Source organism: Narcine bancroftii, chromosome 6 (genome assembly GCF_036971445.1).
Source record: "Narcine bancroftii isolate sNarBan1 chromosome 6, sNarBan1.hap1, whole genome shotgun sequence".
NCBI lineage: Eukaryota > Metazoa > Chordata > Chondrichthyes > Torpediniformes > Narcinidae > Narcine > Narcine bancroftii.
The window spans coordinates 147,873,942-147,898,744 of NC_091474.1; the positions used below are offsets into that span (position 1 = coordinate 147,873,942).

The 24,803-nt window shown below is 42.7% G+C and overlaps 1 protein-coding gene across 6 annotated transcripts in view; it reads left to right on the forward strand.

The window, feature by feature from the left end:
- Positions 1-24,803, forward strand: part of lpin1a (lipin 1a) — a 122,067-nt gene that overhangs the window by 23,572 nt on the left and 73,692 nt on the right. For 5 of the 6 annotated variants that reach the window (XM_069886327.1, XM_069886321.1, XM_069886325.1 and 2 more), the window contains exons 2-3: positions 22,021-22,221; positions 22,776-22,871. In XM_069886327.1, coding sequence (XP_069742428.1) covers positions 22,021-22,221; positions 22,776-22,871 — 297 coding nt within the window. Of the gene's footprint in view, positions 1-18,186; positions 18,296-22,020; positions 22,222-22,775; positions 22,872-24,803 lie in introns of those variants that run through there. The other variant, XM_069886324.1, reaches the window with a different exon arrangement.

Consider the following 24,803-nt stretch of genomic DNA (forward strand, 5'->3'; position numbering starts at 1 on the left):
GATGTTGTAAAGGAAACTGTATCTCCTCCTTTTGAGAGAACAGTTAAATTTCCAGGCTTGTTCTGCCTAAGGTTGCTGCCAAGTCCTAGAATATATGAAAATACCAATTTTCATGACAGCACAAGAGCACTTGGTGTTTGCATATTGTTAGATAATTAGTAGGATTTTCTCCCATGTATAAAAACAATGTGATTTCTGAACAAAACATTACTCATTATTACATGACTCAGGATCATACAAGTGTTGAGCAAAAAAAAAGAACCTAATTTTTGTGACGACTCTCTTATTCCTTCAGTCATTTTGGTTTCAGAGGTATTTTTGTCATCTCCACTTTGTGTGGCTCTCTGATGACTCGAAGTACTTTTCAATGCTTCATCAGTGATAATTGTTCTTACTCCCAAACAAAAGGGAAATGAGGATTTGGTTGTCCATTCAACAAATGTAACTTTTAACAGTTAAGTTGCAATTTCAAAAACAATTGGTTGCAAAAAAAAATGGCTGCATTTGTATAGTCCTGACATGCTTTCATCCAACCGGGAAACAGGCCATTCAGCCCAATTATCTTACGTTGACCAAAGAGCACTCTCTCCCAACGTTTGGTCAATGGCCATCTATACTTGGATGATTAAAATAATTCTCTAGACATTTGGTGACAGTGAACTAGTTGCAACCATTCTCTAAAGCAGTGAATTCTTTTAAAATTTAAAAAAACATAGACAGACGGCACAGCAACAGGCCCTTTCTGCCCTTGAGCTCGTGCTGCCCAATTACACCCAATTGACCTTCAGCTGGTGTACGTTTTGAAGGGTGGAAGGAATCTGGAGGAAACCCACGTAGACACGGGGAGAATGTACTTACAGAGAGCGCTGGATTCGAATCTAGGACGCTGGTGCTGTAACAATGTTGCTCTAACAGCGATGCTAACCATTGCCATATTCCTGGGATTTTCCTCATAAAAAGGTTCCCCTCATATCCCCTTTAATGCTCTTCCCCTTACCTTAACTCTATGTCCTCTAATTTTTTCTTCCTCTGATTATAGGGTAGTCTGCAGAAAACATTTCCCTCATCTATCTCCCTCATAAGTTATATACCTCAGCAAAGTGCCTCATAAAAACTATCTCTAGAGCTGCACCTCAAGTCTTGGACATTTCCACTCCTTTGGGCAAGAGTAATTTCACAAAGTGGCACTTCACTATTCTTTGAACTTTACTTACAATGGATCTGCTGTTCTGTAAATTTGTGTACACCTGCCCACAGCTCTGACCATATGTTCTTGAAGTTTTCTATATCTAACTCACAATTTAGATAATATCATGAATGTGTTTGATAACATGAACAGCATTGGATGGTTCACTGTGACTTCACCCAAATGAGGATAAGTTCATTTTTGTTTGCAGGTCTATGCCGTGTGATTTTGTTTGTCATTCTTCCTTAAAATAAGGGCTGAATTTTAAAAGCACTTTTAGAGTTTTTAAAGTAATTTTTGGCAATAGAAAGAGCAATATTGTTTCAATCCAGATTCAATAGTATCTGGTGCTTTGTCAACAAATGGCATGTACCAAGGACCCGTAAAACTGGAACAAAGTAAATGCCTCTTTAAACTGTATTTGTTGGTGATAATAGCAGGAAACTTAATGACTGAGAACAGGGAGAAAAAAAACAACTCTTCAGTTCTCTTGAAGTTGTACTCAATAATCTTCTAAGTGTAACTGAATAAGCAGGATAGCATTAATTAAATTCTTGTCAAAAGCAACATGAAATTTATCCTTGGCTACAAAGAACAGCATGTGGGCAACAGGCTCGAATGAAAATCACGATGTACAGAATTCATTGTATCATGTGTTTAACATGTGCATTTGAGAACAAAACTAATAAGTGTATATTCATAAGTGTATATTGAACTCAAAGATAGAGGGATATAAAATGCCAAACCTGAAATTCAGAGTCAAGAGAATCTTACTAACTGGGTCACACTTGGTAATGAATAACTCTAGCTTTTGCACATTTTTTTTCCTGTTGATCCAGGAACTCCAATGAAATACTGTAATTTCACTGGGATAACTGTGCGCCTTATTCTGAACACTTGTAACGATATCTCTGTGATGGCATCAATTATTGCTTATAAACACTGATCCAAAACATTTTGTTCTTGTGTATTTGGCTACAATATATTTGTAAGCTTTATGAAAACACTGCATATAATATAAAAATTTACTAATTAAGGTAATTGTGGTATTGGGCTCTCCGACATCTCAACTGTTTTATCTTCAAAAATTTTCAGTTTCATTAATATTTTCAGGACCAACACAGCAGAATAAAATGGAAGGTTAACTGCACAGAGCATATTCTGTACAATAAAATAGTTTTTTTTTCCCCACAATAATGATATTTGAGCGGGTAAATAAGTTTGCAGATGCCATGAGGATTGGCGGAACTGTGGACATTGTTGAGTGCTCTCAAAAAGTACAATAAGATGTAGATCAGTTACAGAAGTGGACAGGGAAATGGCAGATGGACTACAATCCAGACAAGTGTGAAATCTTACACTTTTGGAAGTTGAATACAAGGGGAACCTACCCAGTTCATAGCAGGACTCTTGAAAGCAATGATGTGCAGAGGGATCTGGGGAGTTCGTTCAGATCCCTGAAAGTTGTCACCCAAGTAGATTGGATGGTAAAGAAGGCATGTGGTAAGCCTGCCTTCATTGGGCAGGGCATTGAGTAACGAAGTCATGTTTCAGCTGCATAAAACTTTGCTTTGTCCCCACTTCGAGTATTATGTGTAATTCTAATTGCCCAATACAGGAAGGATGTGGATGCTTTTGAAAAGGTACAAAAAAGGTTTACCATGATTTTTACCTGGATTAGAGGGTAATGGGCCATCAGGAAAGATTGTGCACACTTGAGATGTTTTCTCTGGAGTTTCAGAAGGGTAAGAAGCAACTTAATTGAAGTTCATAAGGTTGAGATGCATAGATAGTTAGACAGTCACAATCTTTTTCTTCTCGGATGAAAATCTAACATGAGAGAGGATATGCATTTAAGGTGAGGGGTGGAAACATATGAGAGATGCACAGGGGAAATTTTTTAACACATAAAGTGATAGGTGCCTAAAATAGGCTGCCAGGAGTAGCAGTGGAAGCAGATACAATAGTAGCATTTAATGGACACGTGGGCTGAAGGGCCTGTTCTTTTGCTGCACTGTGATACTTGGGCCAATTTGAATCAGCCCACTGTCGACAAGCTCGTTGTAAATGTCCACCTTGAACCACGACAGGTCCTCAAAATGAAAAGCAGCAGCAAAGATGATTAAGGGACTGTCATTTCAATCTGATGTGAGTAGGAACCTTGTCCTGGTCCTGACCCTACTTGTGTGGTTATGAGGCTGGGAGAGGTTGTATCACTCTACAAAAGGCAAGTGCTGTGGCTTTATTTGCTTGAGATTTAATTCGGATTCATTTCAATCTTGCGTATTCATTTTTCATGTGTATTGTTCAGCTTAAGCATAGCATTGCATCACCTTGTTCCACAGTGCCATGGGTTTGAAGGAATTGTTCGGAAATAATAATCTGAACTGAACATGGCTACTTTTTGGGAGGTTGAGTACACTTTTCTACAAGTGGCTTCTAAGTGGAACAATGTTGTGTAGAGGAAGTCACGTCTAAGAAATGCATTCAGCAAATGTTGATGTGATCAAGCCATCAGCTCACATGTCATGTCCCGAGGAACTTTTGGATCAACTGATACCCATTCCAGTGTCAGCTGTTAATGAAATGATACCATTGTGACATTTCCATAGTTTTCCACTTGTTGCTTAGGTAGATAGAGATGATGCAGATTGAGATTTATTTGATGTTGATGTAGCCATTACAATAAATTGATCAGCAGCTTTTGAGCACATAACACAAGGTTACTCTAATATGGGTATAGGTACTAACAGGTTTGTCACTCCAAGAGTAATGCAAGCTTAAAATTCATTTTTCAGTGGACATTAAGAATGTTTAAATACTTGAGATGTGAAATATGATGCACTGGTTATGCTGTTACTTCACGACATTCTCATCCATCAAATAGGCTTCGGTGAAATGATTTTAGTCCTTAAAGCACAAAGGATTACGCAATGATATTTTTTTAAAGAGGCTATGCACTCTGATCGGCTCACTGAACCTTATCTTCCTCCGAGTACTTTGCAATGAGTCAAATATTCATAATAACAGTCCAAATAAGATTAATTTTCCAATGAGACTTGTGCAACCTGAATATCCATTTAATTCTTGGGATAAAAAGTATGATCATTGCCTAAGAATGGTCTTTTAACTAGATCACCCTGCTCTGATCTGGCATTAACTGCACTATTTCCTTAAATGAATCCTATCACTCACTTGAATGCATCATGGTTAATTGTAAAAATACACCTAACTTTTAGGAAAAGCAGTTTACCGCTTTATAGAATTGATTAAGAACCCTTAATAGTGATACTTCTTGATTAGACCATGTGTTTTCAAAAGTCCCTTTCAAACTGCCGTGCAAAACGGGGTCAACTCGACAATTTGCCTGGTTAGCTCCTCAGTTACGCAGCAGTTAGAAAGGGTTTGACCTGGTCAACCCCATCAGAATCCAACCAGGTCCCTGACCTACCTCAGAGGGAGGTACGGAACCCAGTTAAACTTACTTAGGTTGTGTCCACAGGTGATTTTAAAATGAAAATGGCCGATCTGTTTATTCCGCTGTTGTCAACACTTGAGGGCGTGAATCATCTGGCAGCCAGCTTCCGAACATCTGGTGGTACTTCCAGTGAGTACGTGACACGTCATTGCAGGGGCAGGATCCCCCTTAAATTGGCAGGTTGGCAATTTAATGGGTCGATCCCCCTGCAATTTAAAAGGCGCTTCCAGCACCTTTGCCTCAGTAACCGCACCTGGGTCCCAGCAGGGCTACCCAGGTGCTGCAGTTTAAAAGAGGCTAAAGATGCATGTTGCCAGGAACCCAGCTGCAGAGTCAATCATGATGTGCCCCTGAGAAGTTTTTTTAAAATTTCAGTCAAACTATTTAAATCCTTTGAAGTTTACGATGCATTAACTGAAGGCATTGGTGGGAATTTTGTGGGCACAAGTAATGTGTGATTAAGGTATTCCTTCCAATCATGCAAGATCCTGATTCCTTGAGACTGTTGCTGCAAGATGACACTCTTTCATCTCCTGTGAATGTTTTTAAGGGGAAGAGTCATTAGTACCCAGAATTGTTTTAGCTTTCCCTTGGAAATGATTTGCTGGAATATGGTCTGTGTGAATAGATGAAGTTTCCATGGATCATGTCCTGGGAAGTGTTGTATGAGTAGGAAGGCATTCTGTGGTGATCTTCTGACTCTTGGGGTGTCTTCGATTGTTTGGCCAGATATCGCCTCTGCTCCTGTAACAATTGGCATGACCCTCATTGCCCTTTGCATGTAACCCAGATCCTCTTTCTCATTGGGGATCAGTGTCCATCTTCTTCTAGTTATCTGCTGTTGTGGTCTCACAGTGATGGGTTGTGCTCATTTGCTGTTGTGCAGAATGCAGCAGGCCATCATCCCATGACACATACATTTGTTTAGCATGTACTGCAGCATGTCCCCCAGATCAGTGCTGATGGTTGAATCGGCTCTTTGCAAGGATTGCTTTATACACTCAACTCCAGATTGGCAGGGGCAAGGGGTGGGGAGGAGGTGCGGTGGGGTGCCGTAACATTCATTATAGTGATGCTCTGAAGGAGTTAATAGTGTTAAGAGAAAAGGGGGTGGCTCTATTCACCCAAAATCAAGCCTTTGCATCAGCGCCACCTGTGAAAGATTGAGAGCTGCATGGAAATGTGGAGTCTTGCCAGATGAAAGGGTCATGTGAACTTCCTTGTGACCTGCCATTAAGAATGATAACATTCCTTTCCTGATCAAAATGACAAGCACATCGATGGTGAGAAGTTCTTGCAATTCATGAAGCATTTGAAGTTTCACAGATGAGCCTGAACAACACACAAAGAAATCAGCTGCAGCCTTGGTTTTGTAAAGCACTAATGCTTGTAAAGTTACATCAGCACCAAAGAAGGAAAGGTAAGGAAAGTCACCATTGGACGCTACACCATTGAAACACGCCCTTCAGCCCATCCAGCTGTGCCAAACTATTATTCTTCCCCTTCCATCCATCTACCTCTCCAAATTGAATCACTTCTTAAGAATAAGAAGACCGGCAACTTCTTGAAAGTATCAGATTTGACAAAGGTCAGCTGCCCAATGTGACTCTTATGCTTGGTAGCTGAAAGTGGACCTCGGTGGGCCGAGCAGGCTGGGGTACAGACACAAAGTTGGAGGGATGCCTGTGAAATGTCACACATCTCAGTGCCTTAGTATGCCTGAGCCTGCAAAGGAATGGAACTTTAGAAAGACTGAAACTGTAGTGTATGTGTCCTCTTTATGGTTTTTAGACTTAAGTGCTTCATTGCTGCCTCTCCCGACATTCCCAGATTTGTCTCGATACCTGCAATGCAACTCCCACAAGTGCTGCCAGAGTGATTACACAGAAGTAGTTTTCCACTGCCTCCTTCTCATTCAAGGTCAAATGAAGTGGCTATGGAAATATTTGTCACCTTTGAACACATCCTCCGGAGATCTCTGCGTGAAATGAAGATTCAATTACACTTTTAAGTTCAAGTTTATCATCACCTGACTGTACATATACAACAAGATGAAATAGCATTTCTCCAGACCATGGTACATACACATGCACTCAATACACAGCACACAAATAATCATGTATATATATGTATATATAAAGATGTAACAAAATAAAAATATTTTAGAATAATTTAAACATTTCATTTCTAAGAGACCCAAGGTTCTGGGATACTGTTCATTAATCTCACAGCCTGTGGGATAAATTATTTCACAGCCTGGTATTCCAGATGTTGAACCTCTTGTACCTCCTTCCTGATGATAGTAACGTCAATGGATAGTAAGGGCCCTCAATAATTCTTTGAGCCCTATTTAAACAATGCTCTTGGTGAATGTTGTCAACCTCCAGCCAATGCTTTGCAGCTACCATACCACAATGATACAGCCAGACAGGACACTCTGTGCTCCTTAAAATGCTGTCAAGATGGGAGCCAGTAGCCCTGCCCTCTTCAGCCTTCTTGTGAAGTGTAGGTACTGCTGTGCTTTCCTGACCAATGAGGAGGTATTGTGGATCCAGTTTTCAAATGATTAATTCCTGATAAATAGCAGTTGAGGATCACTGGATCCCTGTGGAACTGTTGGCAGAGGCTAGTCCATTGAAATGGCTTTACTTTATAACCGACTCCATGAGGTTTTCTCTTACACCATCTGTCCTGCATATTCTTCATGAGAGCTAATTCCAATCTATCCCTTTCTGGTACTCCGCAATGTCTAACATGATCTGTTTAAGAAATGGCAGTTTCCTTATTTGCACATTCCCACAAACACCTCCAACCCAGAATGGAAACAAATCATTCACCATCCTGAGGGACTGTTTAAGAGGAATGCAACTCCATGCCCTCTAGACCATCTGATATGGAAGCTAATATTTTATTTTTTAAAAAGCCATACATCTGTTTATTATTTTTCTTGACTTCTGCGATTAAGTACTTTTGAAATAGGTAAAAGACCTCTGGGTCATGATGAATTTAAAATTTTTAATGACGCAGGACTGTAACAGCCCTTTCTGGCCCTCATGCCTACATTACCCAATTACACATGTGTAATTAACCTCTCAATTCAGATGTCCTTGGAACATGGGAGGGAACTGGAGTACCCAGAGAAAACCCAGCAGTCACGGTGAGAATGTACAAGCTCATTATAGACAGTGGCAGATTTGACCTGGATCACTGCTGCTGTAATAGGATTATGTTAACCACTACACTGTGCTGCCCTTACTCTTCTCAGAAGATAGAGGTCTTGGTGCACTTGGTCATAGCATTGATATGGTTGGGCCAGGACTGATCATTGGTGATATTTATACCAAAGAACTTGAAGCTCTCTACCATCATCATCTCAGCTCAGTTGATATATACATTTCTTCCTCAAACCAAAGTGTTTGAGTGGCATTGTGAAAATAAGTCTAAGAATTTTGAGGCCTGTTTGTACTTCAGATGACACTCTGGTCCAGGAGGAGCAGGAGTACTTGCCAAGGCAGGAGCCAAAAGTCTACCTTTGCTCAGGCTTATCCCAATGCCCCAGTCACAATTAGAAACTACACTGGTGGGTCTATGGTGTTGACTCCTCCTGCCCAACTTGTGCTCTAGTGCCAGACAGTTACTGAATCTTGCAGGTCACTTGGATTGATTATTGAAGAGCCAGCTCAATAAGCCATGCCTTGGTGTACCACCAGGAGAATCAGCTTTGCACAAAATCAAGGACTATTGCACATCTCCTAGTTGACTTAATGAAAGATGCATTGTGACTCCTGTATTTAACACCAGTTCTTCACAAATTGGAACAGTTTGCATGATGGCAAACACAATAGATAAATACACAAAATACTGTTTAAACAGCAATTAAGTGACACTTGAGACACAAACCAGAGGACGTGGGTTAAGGGTGAAATGGGAAAGGTTTAGGGGGACCTTCTTCACACAGAGAGTGGTGGGAGTGTGGAATGAGCTGCGAGCTGAGGTGGTGAATGCAGGCTCAATTTTAACATTTAAGAAGAATTTGGACAGGTACATGGATGGGAGGGGGATGGAAGGCTATCCCCTGGGTGTAGGTCAGTGGGACTAGGTAAAAAAAAATGTTTCAGCACTGACTAGAAGGGCCAAAGGGGCCTGTTTCTGTACTGTAGTGTTCTATGCTTCTTCCATGGAGGAAATGGAATGCCCATCGGTTATTAATAAAATCAAAAGCATCTTCAGAGTTGAGGCTTGTATGCAAAATTCTTTGTCCAACCAGACTCAAGAACTCAATGCTTGGTCTTTACACAATTGCTCATTGAAAGGCAAAATACTCCCAAAATTGCTGTTGAAGTGCAATCACAGCTTTAACTTCAATGTTCTGTAACCAATAGTGTTTTTGAAACAATGGCTTGGTATGATGTGCCAGTGCAGGATTATTTGGCTTACAATTGATTTGAAAATTCTGGTTACATTTGTATCATAGCAATCCATAGTGCTGGAAGAGCTTTGACAGTGTAGTTACTAGAATTTACACAGTTTGAAGCCCTTGCTGAATGGATCGGTTGACCACAGTCCTGTTAGCAGACATAAGCTTGTATGTCAAATTTACACTAATTAGAACCCACAACAGGCTCACATTAGCAGTTTGCTTTTGTACTTTCATGCTCTTATTATATTAAGAAACTCTGGCTCAAATGTGGGAAGAAAGAGGACAGCATGGGAATTATTCCCCAGTTGAAATACTCCGTGAAATACTCTGCTGCTTCAGACGATTTCAGCTCTTTGCAAAGATGGAGCAACAAGCTGGTCTGTATCTCTACCTATTGACTCTAGTTCTGTGATTATTCATTTAGTTTGGACTCAGCTAGTGGCTGTGGAGAGTGAAGTCATGAATTTCATGTGGTGATATGAAGATCTGTGGAGGTTTTGTTCATGAAAAGAAATTCACCAGTCTCGCAGTGTCATCAGATTTATGTTTTGTGAAATGATAATATTTGAATATTGGGAAAGGGGCCATTCTTGGAGGTGTTTACTTCAATCCATTAAACCATAGTCATCATTCAATCTTAACTCCATATCCCTGCCTTGATCCAAGATTTAGGTTATGTTTTTCCTTGGCAAAATTTGATAATGTTAACATTTTCTATTCCACTTCTGTCAGTAGCTTTTTTGAAGGTGCTGCATTCTGATCATTCCTGGTATGAAGAATTTCTGTTTTCACCCTTACTCTGAGGTTTACTATAGACTGAGCCAAGACAAATTTACTACTGTGTGAGTTGAAGGTTTGGATGCACTTTCTATGCAGCCCTTGCTTCATGTCAACTGTAACTGCCACATTAATATGATCCCCTTCATCTGAATACAGAAAGGTGTTTTTACAAGACATGGGCTGAGGGAAGGTGCAGCCCAGGCAATGGTAGGAGCCAGTAGGTTACAGCAAATGTCAATGGATAATGTCTCCTGAGATTGAGGAAGAGAGAGGCTGAAATGGGAGAGGGGTAAATAGCTACCTGGATAATGTCTAACAGTTTACAGGCTGTGGAGACATGCAGGAGACTGCAGATGTTGGAATCTGAAGCTACACCCAATCAGCTGGAGGAACTTAATGAGTCGAGCAGCATCAGTGGGAGAGAAAGAATGGTCAACGTTTTCAGCCAAAGCACTTTCTCGAGACTTTCTTATCAGCCATTCTTTCTTGAGTGAAACATGAAAGTCTGCAGATAGTGTGATTACAGTAAAATAGGAGAAATGCTGGAGGAACTCAGCAGGTCTTGCAGCGTCCATAGGAGGTAAAAACACATAACTTACGTTTCGGACCGGAGGCCTTCTTCATGTATGAGCAAAAGAGCAAGCAGGTGTCTGAATTAGAAGCTGGTTAGAGAAGAATGTGTACGAGAGGAATATAGACCAACAGACAAAAGGTGTTATGGATATGGATGGGTCATAGGAGAGAGGAAAGGTGAGAATTGACGGGGAGTTTATTTGGGGCTTTGTAGAATCAGAGCCAAGGGAAAGGAGACAGCAGGAAAAGGGAAAAGAGGGAGAGAGAGAGAGAGCTAGAGAAAAGGGTAAGATCAGTAAGGTGGAGAAGGGGAACCAAAGAAATTGATATTAATGTCATCCAGTTGGAGAGTGTCCAGACAGAATTTGCAGGCCCTCCAATTTACAGGTGGTCTCAGTCTGCCAGTGCATGAGACCATGGTCAGACATGTCAACAGGAGATATGGGGCAGGGAATTGAAATGGGTGACCACTGGGATATCCTTGCTATTGTAGCAGATGGAGTCAAAGTGCTCACAAAATGATATCCTCATCAACGTCCAGTCTCTCCAATGTGGAGAAGACCACAACAGGAGCAATGGATGAAGTAGATGACTTCTCCAGTTTAACAAATTAAGTGTTCCTTCACTTGGAAAGACGGTTTGAGGCCCAGAATGGTGTGCAGGAAGGAGGTGTCGGTGCAAATGGACCATCTTCAGTGGTCATGAGGGGCAGGTGCCAAGGGGGCAACTGGTGGGAAGGGAGGACTGGAGAAGAAAGACATGGAAGGAGCGATTCCTTCAAAAGGCAGAGGGAGGAGGAGTATTTTTGTGTTTTTACAATCACTCTTTCTCTCCCACTGATGATGTTCAACCTATTAAGTTCCTCCAGCTGATTGTGTTTGGTTTCCAGACCATCTCTGGATACTGTTTTTATGTGTTCTGTTTTTAAGAGATGTGAATAACCCACTTTTTTTGTAGGGAAGACACAAATATAACTTAATGCAACTATATGTCCACAGTGTTATTATGAATGATATCAAAAGCATATCACTGTTGGGAAGAAAAATTACTAAAAGTGGAGAGAGGAAAGGAGTTTTTCTGTTTGTAGGAACAAATGTGTACGCATGTCAGATGATTTTAATATTATGGGAGTTTCTTTATATGTGGAGTTGTCCATTAGTTAGGCATTTATAACCCAGGGGCAGCCTGCATCTGTTCATTTCGTGTCCCTAGGAAAAGGAACTTGCCGTGCACAAAAAAATACTGCATTTCCTACAAGAATGGCTATACTGTACTTCTACACTTGTTCACCTTTTGTGAAGATTTTGGGATTCTGGAAAGGTCATCAAACGCCAAATAATGTGATTCATTACTGCAGGGACCAGTGTTTGTCGGTGAATTTATGGTTTACTATACCTGGTGCTTTACTACTTTTGAGATGTTTCTTTTGTACATTGCATCACTCTGTAAAATTGACTCAGTCAGCAATCTGCTGCTCTTGCATTTTTTTTTGCTGTTGGCCTTGAATTTAACCTGCGTGCAGATGTGATTGGTCTTGTGATGCTGCCTTCAAGCATGCAAGATGAATGGGGGCAATGGTGAAAAAATGGAGCTGGGGAAGCTGCCACAAGGGAAACGAAGAGAGGATTGTACAGGGAGCCAGAGAAACATGAAACCTTTAATGCTCCATCAGTTTTATCCAAGGAGCAATAAATAGGGCTTTTGATTCAACAGGGAGGCAACTCCCTGGTAACATTCTCTATCAACCACATTTGTATGCCACCTATTCCTTTCAGTCAGCAACAGGTGAAAACAGCAACTTCTCTCAGCCTACCACTACATTAGGGCAGTCATCAAGGCTGTCAAAGCTAAATGAAGCACACAAATTACTTCTGCTTTTGGCCAACCAAAGCAGCATACGAGGGCATTTGGTCCCACAGGCATAGAAATCTTCCCCTCTGTTTTGGGTGCTAAAGAACACCTCAACTTAACCTTGTGTGTTCTGTATCAACTGTTTAGCTTCATCAATCAAAGGGAAATGCATTTTATCCATACCCAATGTAATCAATCATGCAGGTTTAAGTTTGGTATATTTGAGCATGCAGGATTTGATTTTATTCCATAATGACTCTCTGTCCTTGCTTAGTTCCTCCCGACCAACAAGTCGGTGATGATAAGATATTCCATATGGTGGTTGTGACAATTGCTTGCTTAACATCTCCAGTGATGGCACTGATAGTATTGTCTAGCAGATAGGCTGCCATTCTGAGTGAGGGCATTGTTGTATGGGCAAATTCCTCTTATTAGGTTTTTTTTTTAACTTTTTTTTCCTGAAAAGATGTAGGATGCAAATCCAAAAGCACACGTCAAAGAAAGTCTGGAGCATAGATAAAGGTGGAGAAAAGGATAGGATGGGACGGTGAAATCATTTTTAGTAGATCTGGCAATAAAGGCTTTTGCTCATTCCTTAGCATTTCAATTTTATACCCTTACCCCCAAAAACCTTGTTCAATCCCACACCTTTTGATCACTTCCAGAATAACCGCTGTTCCATTAAGTAAACACAGCTGCCTGCTTTTTTCACTTTGTAATAATGCCATGATTTTATATATACATATAAACAAATTAATTCTCATCTTCTCCACCCACTGGTGCTTTGTGGCTGCAATTGGCACTTTCAGTTTAAATAAAATTTAAAATGAAAACTAATTACCAAACACTGAATTTAATGAAGTATACTAACCAGTGTGCGCTACACGAAGTGTGTAGTAAGAACCATATGCAAACACACACACACACACACACAAAGGAAGAACATACAAACTCCTTACAGACAGCATCAGAATCAAACACACACACACAGATGAGTCAAGGTTGAAGAAGACTGATTTATTGTATTGCCAGCTCTGTTAATATTCACTCCCTGCCTCTGATGGCAAGGGTGATGTCATTGTAGCGCTGGCCTCTGACTGGCTGGCGTTCCCACTGTTGCCCAGTTTCCCACCTTGCGGGAGGTCATGCAAGCTGTTGGTCCCTAAGGGGCCCTTGCAATCACCACGTTCACTGGCCATTTTGTGAGTCGAATAGCGACTCGATTCACAGGCCACTAAACTACATCCTTCCCCCCCCCCCCCCTACCAGAACCAGAGACTGGAGTGCCTGCTAATGCTTTGGGCAGTGTACCTCTGCTTCACGGGGGCTGAGTCTTGACTGGCTGACTAATGTCAATGTGGGCCGGTTTCAGGTGGTCGAGGATGAAGGTTTCCTCCTTACTGGAAATGTCCAATACACACATCGACCCATTGTGCCTGATGACTCTGTACATCCCCTTGTATGGCCATTGGAGGGGTGTTCAGTTCACTCCCCTTGGCGCAAAAACATATTCATAGGTGTGCAAGTCCTTGAGGGACAAAAGATTGGGGCTGGCTATGTGTAGGGGGCTGTGGAGGGGCTAGGGTACCCAGTCTTTCCCTCAGCTGTTTCAGTGCCACCATGGGGGTTTCTGGATCCTTGGCAGCAGCTAAGAATTCCCCTGAGATTACCAATGGTGCGTCATAGACCATTTCTCCTGCAGAGGCATTAAAGTTCTCTTTCAACATGGTGCGTATCCCCTGAAAGACCCAAGGCAGTTCATTTGCCCAGTTGAGCCCCTTGAGCCAGGCCATCAAGGCAGCTTTTAAGTGTCTGTGGTATCGCTCCGCCAACCTGTTGGCCTGCAGGTGATATGCTGTGGTATGGATTCCCATCAGTTTGACTAGCACCACCCAGAGCCCCGAGGTAAACTGTGCTCCTCAGTCAGAGGTGAGATGTTCCGGGACTCTGAACCTGGACACCCAGATGTTGATTATTACCCTGGCACAGGCCTTCGTGGTCATGTCGGCCACCTTGTGGAGCAATTAACTGTAGTGAGGAGGTATCTCGTCCCCCCACCCTGGGAAATTGGACGTGGCTGAACCTACATTGCACTGGCTCAAAACCCTGGGGAGGTGCTTTAGTGGGAGTTTGCATCTTGGACATTTGGCAGACCATGCAGGTCATGGCCCACTGATTGACCAGTTTATGGAGACTAGGCCAGACAAACCTGCTGGCCACCATCTTTACCATGATTCTGATGGCCAGATGTGCCAGGTTATGCACCATGTCGAAGATCTGTCGTCTCCATGCTGCCGGCATGATGGGACGGGGTTTGCTAGTGGAATCGTCGCAGAGTAGTGTCTGGTTGCTTGGGGCAATGACGATAGCCTGCAGCCGCAGCCAGAAAAGCACCGTTCTGTAAGCCAGGATCTCAGTGTTCTGGCTAGGGATTAATAGTCTATGCCCTCGGATAGGGCGGGATTGGAGAATGCATTGGCCACCACGTTGCTCTTGCGGGCAACGTGTTCGATGTCCGTTGTGAATTCGGACACATAGAAGAGGTGCCTCTGATGCCTGGCTGACCATGGGTCAGACACTTTGTGGAGGGTGAAACTTAAACCACTAACTGTGAAGACCTTGAATTGTTTGTTTGCCTTCCAGAAAGTACTGGAAGTGCCTGACTGCCATATATAGTACCAATAGCTCCTGGTCAAGGCATTCAATTTAAGTTTAGATGACCAGAAGAGCCTGCTAAAGAAGGCCAGGGGCTGACATTGCCCATCAATTAGCTGTTTGAAGACCCTTCCGACCGCTGTACTGGAGGTGTCCTCTATGAGGGTGGTCGGCCGTGGTCAGGGGTGAACTAGAAGGGTGGCTTTAAACAGGACATCCTTGGCCTTCTGGAACACCTCTGAGGGCTCCCCATCTCAGGCAACGTCTTTATTTTTCCAACCATGAGTGCGTAAAGGGGGAACATGATCCAAACGCATGATCTGAGCTGCTGCTGGTATGAATCGATGGTAGAAGTTAATCATACTGGTGAATTCCTGTAGCCTTTTCATGGTGAGAGGTTTCGTGGATCATTGAACGGCCTCCACCTTCTCAGCTAATACCTGTCAATCTGATGGCCCAGGAAATCAATTGTGTCCAGTCCAAACTGACACTTTGTAGGGTTGATGGTCAACCCCAACTCCTACAGGAGGGTGAATAGTTGCCCGAGGTGGGCCATGTGCTCTGAGTGGTTGTGGCTGAAAAAGTATATCATCCAAGTAGATGACTGCGAATGGGAGATACCGGCCCCCCGCGTCCATCAGCGGCTGAAACATCTGAGCAGTGTTCTTAAGCCTGAAGGGAATCCTCATGAATTTGAACAGGCCTAAGAGGGTTATTATGTGGTTTTGGGTACACTGGGATATGATGACAACCCCTGATTAAATTGACCTTTGCCCCTTGGAAGTTGGTGGTAAAGTCTTGGATATGAGGCACAGGGCATCTGTCTGGTGTGGTGGCCTCATTGAGGCATTGGTAATCAACACTTGGCCTCCACCCTCCTGCTGCCTTCTGGACCATGTTGCGAGAGGGGGGGGGGGTGCCTAGGGGCTGTCCAACTTTCACACTATCCCCAAATTCCTCTTTGACGAGGGTAAGTTTTTCAGGGGGAAGGCACCGCACCCTGGCATGGAGTGGGGGTCATCCTCAGTGAGGATGTGGTGTCTTCAGTTCCCTGAAGGAGCACTGAGGCATCATGATTGCAGGGAACTCCACCACGATGCATGTCCAGGCGTTGTCAGACAGTGAGACAGAGTTGAGCTGGGGGGCCGGTAGTTTGGCTTCCCCAGGGGCATCGTCTGAAAAGTTCTGGCATGCACCAAGTCTAACAGCAGGCAGTGGGCGTGCAGGAAATCGGTCCCCAGGAGCGTTGCGCCACTACTGCGACAGTAGACGTCCACTTAAATCGTTGTCTAGCAAATCATAGGGGAATGGTGCAGGCGTTGTAAGTTCATATAGAGGTGCTGTTTGCTGCTCTCAGTGCCGGGCACCTTCCTGACATAGAGAACCACACTTGGAGGACGCTGTCACTTTGGCCAACCACCGAAATCATTCACGATGGTTGGCCATGGCATTTCCCGGAAATGCACAGGGTGGAAGGCATTGACAGGCCCCTGCACATCGTCATTGATGATTATAGCAATATGGCTGGGTAGGGGGGGGTTCCACTTGCCTCTCTGTTTGCTGTGGCCTTGTTGCCGGCTGGGATTGGGGCTTGGCAATCTGTTGGGCAGCTACTTCAGGAAAATCTGCTCAAGGCCTGTGCCCCTCAGTGTGTGCATGCAGCTCACTCATGAGGATGGATGGGACCCTGTCCTCCAAACTTTCCATATGGAGCAAACGGGTGCCCCAAAAGTGCACGTTAGTAACTCTTTGAAGGTACCATATTTGCTTTGCTCTGGAGGCCGCCATAGGAAATCGATGACCTTTGCTTCCGTGTCCTGATTGAGCGAGCTCACTACATAGTGGGTGCTGTTGGTGGCGATCTGTCAAAAGTGGAAATGGGCATCGGCCTGTTTGAACCACACATGTCGCTGCAATACCCAGAACATTGGCAGCTTTAGTGAGATCACGTGGAGAACTGCTTGGTCCATCATCTTTGTGTCCAACTACTGGTTGGACCTGCCAGGGTCATAACTGTAACATGCACGCTATGTGAAGTGTGGAGTAAGAACAACACACACAGTTGAGTCGAGGGCGAAGACTGATTTATTGCACGGCCAGCTGTTTATATTCACTCCCTTCCTCTAAAGACAGGGGCGACGTTATCGCAGCGCCAGCCTCCGACTGGCCGTCGTTCCCACCATTACCCGCTATTTCCCGCCATGTGGGAGGTCACATGGGACTTTAGCTATTGGTGCCTGCGGGGCCCTCGCGATCGCCGGCCCTTTTGTGAGTCCAGTTGCGACTCGGTTCGTGGGCCACTACACACCTGGATTTAAAGTGAATTTTCAGACCATCCCAAGATATTATTTTTCTAGGGAAAGTCAGGAAAATTAAACAAATTCATTATGGATAATTATTATTTGACAGCTCTTCAGAATTTTCACTTTGAAACTGCTTGCACGAAGCTATTTTGAAACGAAGCATGAAAGTCCCTGTTGATTCCATTAAAAAAGAACCCTGATTGCCAAGCCAAGAGGATGATAACCTTGTTCCAACCAGGCAAATACCATCAGCTAAGTGTATTTCATGGGAGTACTGTTGCCTGATTGGCTGAGCAGATCACCTCAGGTTGAGCCCACCGCCTGATGCATCAGTCAAACAAATGACCAGCTAATGACTGTTCGTGGGACATTGCAAAGGGGGAAGTTCAGCTAAATCAGGAAACCCAGCAGCATTTCTTCAGACAGCAGATTGCATTTTAATGTATATATTTTAACGAATTAAGTTTGTTTTCTGAAAATAAAGCACCCCGACATCTCACGTTGATCAAATAGATAGGCATTGTTATCAATATTTCCCCCCACATTAACTCTTCTGAATAAAACAACCTATAAAAGAAAACCATGCAAAGTCTTTTCGCATACTTTGTGTCATTACTGTACATTGCAACATTGATCCCCTCAACCCAGCCTCAGTTTTAATAGCCGCATCCTTTACCATCGCTTCAAACACACACCTTTCGCCCTCTAAGGTCCGACGTGGAACTGGCCAATGTTTTGGCCAGCTACTCTCATGTAATTAGCTAAGCATTTGATCGTGCGTCAGTGAAATAATTGGGAGGTCGAATGCAATGTGGAAATCCACGTTTTAAAGGACACGGATACTTTCCCCGGGCAGCAACTGTGGAGCGTCCGAGTCGCCTCGCCCCGCCCACTCCCCCGTCCCGCTCCGCCATTGGAGCGTGGTCTCCGGGTGCTGGTGACGTCAGCAGCCCCGAGCTGGCTGGAGCTCGTCCTCAACCCGCTGCCTGGACACGTCCAGTGCGTCCCGACGCTCCGAGTGAGAGGCCAGACGCGGCAGAACAGTGCAGGTAACTTCGTTCGATGCAGTCTGAGCGGGTTTCCACTGTCTGAGGGCGTGTAATGATGATGGGGCAGGTGTGATGATGACGGTGCTGGATCGATGAGCTGGGACGCACAGCAATGCGAGGTGGGCTGGGGCAGCAGTCATGCTGGAGCTGGAAATGTGCGTGGAGTGATGTTTAGTTGGTGGAGGCAGGGTGGCAGGAGGTCATGGCTGGAGGGGGCGTGTGGCAGGAGGGTCTGGCTGGAGGGGGCGTGTGGCAGGAGGGTCTGGCTGGAGGGGGCGTGTGGCAGGAGGGTCTGGCTGGAGGGGGCGTGTGGCAGGAGGGTCTGGCTGGAGGGGGCGTGTGGCAGGAGGGTCTGGCTGGAGGGGGCGTGTGGCAGGAGGGTCTGGCTGGAGGGGGCGTGTGGCAGGAGGGTCTGGCTGGAGGGGGCGTGTGGCAGGAGGGTCTGGCTGGAGGGGGCGTGTGGCAGGAGGGTCTGGCTGGAGGGGGCGTGTGGCAGGAGGGTCTGGCTGGAGGGGGCGTGTGGCAGGAGGGTCTGGCTGGAGGGGGCGTGTGGCAGGAGGGTCTGGCTGAAGATCAGACCTTTCATCATGATGTTAGGAGTGTGATTATGTACAATTCCTTGTGCAACTCTTCCGTAAATGAAGCGGTCCTTGCCTATGTGCTGTCTACAACATTCAGGCTTGACCTAATAAGTGGCAGATAATGTTCAATTATCAGAAGTGTCAGGCAGTTACCTTCCTCCAAAATAGAGTCTGATCAACCACCATTGATGTTCAATGGCATTGCTATCTGAGAGTTCCTCAATATTGACCAGAAACTCCTCAGGATCTTTCCAGCACTGACAAGGTTGAAGTCAGCACATGATTACTTTCCATAAGTGAACAGAGTTCTGATAACTCTCAGCCTTTGGCCACTGTTGTGTTTGGGAAGTATCGACTTTGGTGGGTTCTCTGAGAATCTGGACACAAGTATTACAATCGAAGGTAACTTTATTTAGCACACAAAAGACAAACTGGAGAAGATGTCAAATGATACTTAATTACGCCACTACTAAACAAAAATATAGACATTCACATTTGGACATTCACAACTTGGACTCCAATACCAGTGGCCATCTGTCTTTCACATGCTCCTGCACATGTATGCACTTTACAGTCTGGGACTTTCAAACACGTTCCAGATTCCCTGTACCAATGGGGGTGCGGCTCTCTGCAAGCACTGATCTATCTTGGTACTACACCTTACCCACAACTCCTCTAGTGATGCCCACAGTAGTGATCTGCGTGGAGTGATGTCCAGGACTTGGACCAAGAGGCAGAGAGGAAGAAATGTGGTGTGCATCGATGTTTTATACTGAACTGAGCTGGGCATCTACCCAATGATGACATTGAATCATTTAATGAGCCAATGGTAAGATGTGCACTAATGGGTGGCTGGTGTCCAACCTTGATTGACAGGTGATGCAACTTCCGAATAAGTTTCAGACAGGGAGGGCACATGAGCCTCCACAATCCACAATGTTCCAGACACGGAGGCCACGTGTTCCTCCACCATCCATATATAACCCACGCCTAAGCAGCCTGCATGATTTACACCCATTCCACTATCCTCAACATTTATTCTCTCCATCACTTCTTACGATGATGCAGAAGGAAGCTATTCATCTCACTGGGTTCATGCCTGTGCCAGCAAAGCAATCCCATCACTCTCATTCCCACATATTTCCCTGTGGTCCTGCAACATATCTCTCTTGCATGCCCAACAATTCTACTTTGATTCTTTTTGTCATCTTCACTGCTGGGTAATGTTCAGTGGCCAACTAATTTACCAGCACGTCTTTGGGATGTGTGAGGAAAATAATGCCGCCAATGGAAATACATATGCTGAACTTGTAGATTTCATGCAGATATTTAGTCAATGTCAAGGTTGAAGGCAGGTCCTTTGTATCTGTGAGGCAGAGCCTCTGAGAAGTGGTTTTGCTGTTGGCAGTGGTTGATATGTGTATTGTTTTCAAAAGGTATTATAGTTTTGTGTCTTGACTATTCCAACAACATATCTCAGGTTCTCACTTCTGCCACCAGAAAGAACAAGGTGCTTGGGAATGCCTTTTCGTTGTATGCCATACTTTATACCACTCTTGCTTCATCTTTGTTGGCTCTAAATCTTGACGTGCCCTTCCCAAAAGCACTACTTTCACCAGAAAAATTGTATGGTATTTGCATTATATATGGAGAGAGTGTTTAAATGGTCATTGATGATCGACTATGATGTTAAAGTGGGAAATCTCTGCATGCATATAATTGTATAAAAGCAAAGTGTTGGGAGGAAAGATGTCAGTTAAAAAAAAAAGGTATAATTATTCAGTCAAAAGAAAAGTTCTGGTCCTGAGTTGAAACATTAAGCTGATCTTTTTGACTTGGGACAAGTTTCTACATGTAGGTGGTTTTGGATTTGTTATTTATGTTTGTGCGAGTTGAGCTCATCAGAAGTTAAAAAAAAAAACATTCTGTTGGTTACAGTCAGTGGTGATCTGTCATACAGATGACATGGAATATCCTGATGCTTGTAGAGACTTGACCTCGTATCTCTACAATAAATGTAGATGTACATGTTCTGTAATAATTCATCAAAAAACCAGCATTATATGCTGTGAAGACTGCTTATTAAGGGGAAAAATAATTCAAGTGGAGGGGTGGAGAAATGAGACGTAAAGAGGAGATTGATAAAAGTAAACAAAAGTACATCCAGTTAATAATACTTGTTAAAATATGAGCAGCGCAATGGGAATCTACAACAATAAACAACGTAATTCAAAAATGGCAGAGTTTTTAGTTGGAAGAGACTTTTTATGGAGTGTTGGTAAAGGGCATCCAACTGGATGGCTTTTTAAATTTTTTTGTACGTTTCTGATTCCTGAGATGATTTATAAATCAGAATGAACAGTTGAAGCAACATGTTGATCCAGTGAGGAAAGGAAAGTTTCAGGAAAATGAAAGTTGTGTGATTTGGTTGAGCTCCTGGCAGAATAAATTACACGACTGCTTTAATGGATTTCTTCACTTTTCTTCATTTGTGTTTCTTTGTTGATTTATGACTACCCTTAAAGTTACTTCAATGAAGTAGATAACTGTTATGTCAAGTTTAAACTTTGTCTATAACTGTTTGATAAAATCTTTTGAGTTTTTTATCTGGACCAAAAGAACATATTGCATCTTCTTGTTTCAAAAGCAATCTCTTGATTTATTAAGAAATATGGATTAGAAATTGTTGATGTTCCATAAATGAAGATGATTAATCCCTTTTCAAATTATAAAATGGATAAAATCACTTTTCAAGATTTAATAAATGTCACAATTGATAAGCAAACAACTGGATCACTCATAAGCTCTGTCAATATTTCCAATATATGATCATGCTTTCATCAAATAAAAAATAACTTAAATTGACAGGAGGGTTCAAACAATCATTAGTTCAGTGTTATTTTGTACTTATAGTTAGAAATACAAGATACCTTTAAGAATTTAGCTGTAGTGAAATTTCAGATTTGAGTTTGTAAGGGGTCTGTCAATTTGTAATTTATTTTCTGGTACCATTTCCTCAAATGAACTTTCATATTTCTCACCTCTATCCATTGGATGTTATTATGACTTAATATTGCCTGTTTTGTACTTGTAATAAAAAAGAATGGAACAGTTTTGTAAGTAAATACTTGTTTTGTTTAAAAGGCACAGACTATGAATTACGTTGGGCAGTTGGCTGGGCAAGTATTTGTCACGGTGAAAGAACTCTACAAGGGATTAAATCCTGCCACTTTATCTGGCTGCATCGATATCATTGTTGTTCAACAGCCAGACGGCAGTCTCCAGTGTTCCCCATTCCATGTTCGCTTTGGAAAACTAGGAGTGCTCCGATCCAGAGAAAAAGTGGTAAGTTAGCAAAAGCCTTTGATATAAGAAGTGAGTTACTCGTTTTAAATGTTAACAGCATGCCTGGTGTGAGCCTTTTGTTGGATAGGTAGTCTCAAACAAAATGTTTGGATGTGAAAATAGAGAAATGTGGGGTTAGTACTGAAAAGATTCACCATGATCCCATTCAAAACCGTGCTAAGGTAATGGATTAGAATTTGGTAACTGATGGAGCTGGCTAATTCTTTGAACCACAAGCAAAAAAGTTATTTTCATTACTTTAAAAAGCCAACATTGTATCAAATATAAAAAAAAATGAAACTGATTTGAAATGTCCCCCATGCCATAGGCAGTTGGGTAACCTGGATAATTAATGTGATTAAGAGGCTAAATTTAAAAGTTCAATCTTTTTGGATGCATGTACACAGATTTGTGTGAAGTATGTGTTTTTTTTAAAAAAAAAAACAACAAAAATAACATTTAAGCCTTTTGAAATTTTAAGCATTTTTATCTTAGCCTGCCCTGTTCCATAAATATTGTATAATTTTTGGTTGAAATGTGTTTTCACTTTTTAGGTGGATATAGAAATCAATGGAGAACCTGTAGAGCTGCAGATGAAGCTTGGAGACAATGGGGAAGCATTTTTTGTTCAAGAGGCAACAAATAATAAGGTCATACCAGAATTAATTTCCAAAAATAAAAGTTGGAACAACTGATAACAATATCATTGATAGAATAAGCTCATTTATTTCTTCAGATAGTATTGTCTTTTCCACATATACAGTCCTTTGCTGCAATACCTAGAACTTTTTGAAAATTTTGATACTTCTTGAAATGCTCCTTTGTCCTGGTTGACTGGAATTTCTAAACTTGACCCTTGGGGCAAGACTACTGAAATTTCATCTTCAAATTTTTTGTCACAAACAAAAAATGCTAGAATTTGACTAAAATATTTCCTGTAGACACCTTCTCCACAACCCAATAACTTGTTTTAATGAATTAGAAAGAGAACATTTTATCCATTGCGTATTTCAGAAGAAAATAAGTAGGGAAAACAAGGTGCAAGGTGGATGTGAAGAATCTGCGAGGGAAATGGATGGTTGAAGTGATGGGGTCGGCGAAGCACTTTGCAGTTGAAGTTTCACATGAAAATGAAGTTCCTCCACTTTGGTAGGAAGAAGAGGAAAGCTTGCTATGGGTGAAGGTGGAAATAGGATTTGAAATGTTACCGGAGGAAGATCAGGATGCACATGTGCGTGATGCACAACTTTACTATGCGGGTCCAGCATGCAATTAGGAAGGGAAATGAAATATTGGTCTCATTTGCTAAGGCGTGAGAGTATTCGGGCAACTGAGCAGTATATTGATAAAGTTATTGTGGACCACTGTAAATCTCCATACATGTGATTCAATCTTTGGCTTCTATTAGGATTATGTGTTACAGATAGGAGATTGAAAACTTGGCTAAATGGTGGACCAACTACAACCTTGCACTCAATGTCACCAAAACTAAGGAGCTGATTGTTGACTTCAGGAAAAGAAACCTAGAGGTATACAATCCAATGATCATTGGGTGATCAGAGGGGGAGCAAATTTAGGTTCCTGGAGGTCACTATCTTAGAAGATCTTTCCTGGACCCAACACACCAATGGCATCATGAAGCAAGTACGTCAGCGCCTCTACTTTCTCAGGAGTTTGTGCAGATTTGATGTGACATCAGAAACCCTGGCAAATTTCTATAGAGGTGTAGTGGAAAGTGTGTTGACTAATGGCATCAGTCTGGTATGGAAACACCAATACCCCTGAGCGTAAAGCCCTCCAAAAGGTAGTGGACACAGCCCAGGACATCTCAGGCAAAACCCTCCCCCCTATTGAGTACATTTACAAGGAATGCACAAGGAGGGCAGCAGGAATCATCAAAGACCACACTACCCAGCACATGCTCTGTTCTTGTTGCTGCCATCAGGGAAGAGGTATTGGTGCCACAAGACTCACCACCAGGTTCAGGAAGAGTTGCTACTCCTCCACCATCAGCCTCCTCAACGACAAACTCATTCAGGGACTCATTTAAGGACTCTTACTTGTGCACTTTATTGATTTTATTTTGTTCTCTCTGTATTGCTCAGTCAGTTTGTTTACATTTGTTATCTGTTTACAGTTCTTTAATTTGTTTACAGCATGTATAATTTATTTTCTGCGCTACCAATTACTGGTAATTCTGCCATGCCCGCAGCAAAAAGGAATCTCAGGGTTGTATGTTTTGTCATGTATGTACTCTGACAATAAATCTGAAATTATAGAATCTGAGATTTGGCTGTGATTAAACAGGAGATATTTGGTCACTAAGTTGTACGAGAAGTTGTCCACTCTTACCGTGGTTGATGCCTTGACTGTTTTCTTGAATTATCTGTTTCTATATCGAGTGATCATTGTCCAGCAATTATCAGGGGCTTTCAGAACATTTTACACATCTGGTATTCTCATTCTGAGATGGTGCTCAGAATAGAGCATATGTTTCATGAGATTGGTGTTGGGTGAATGATTAATGTAACCTATAGTTTGGGCTTTGGTGTTGGGGTCCTTGGCTAGAGAGAGGATGCTGC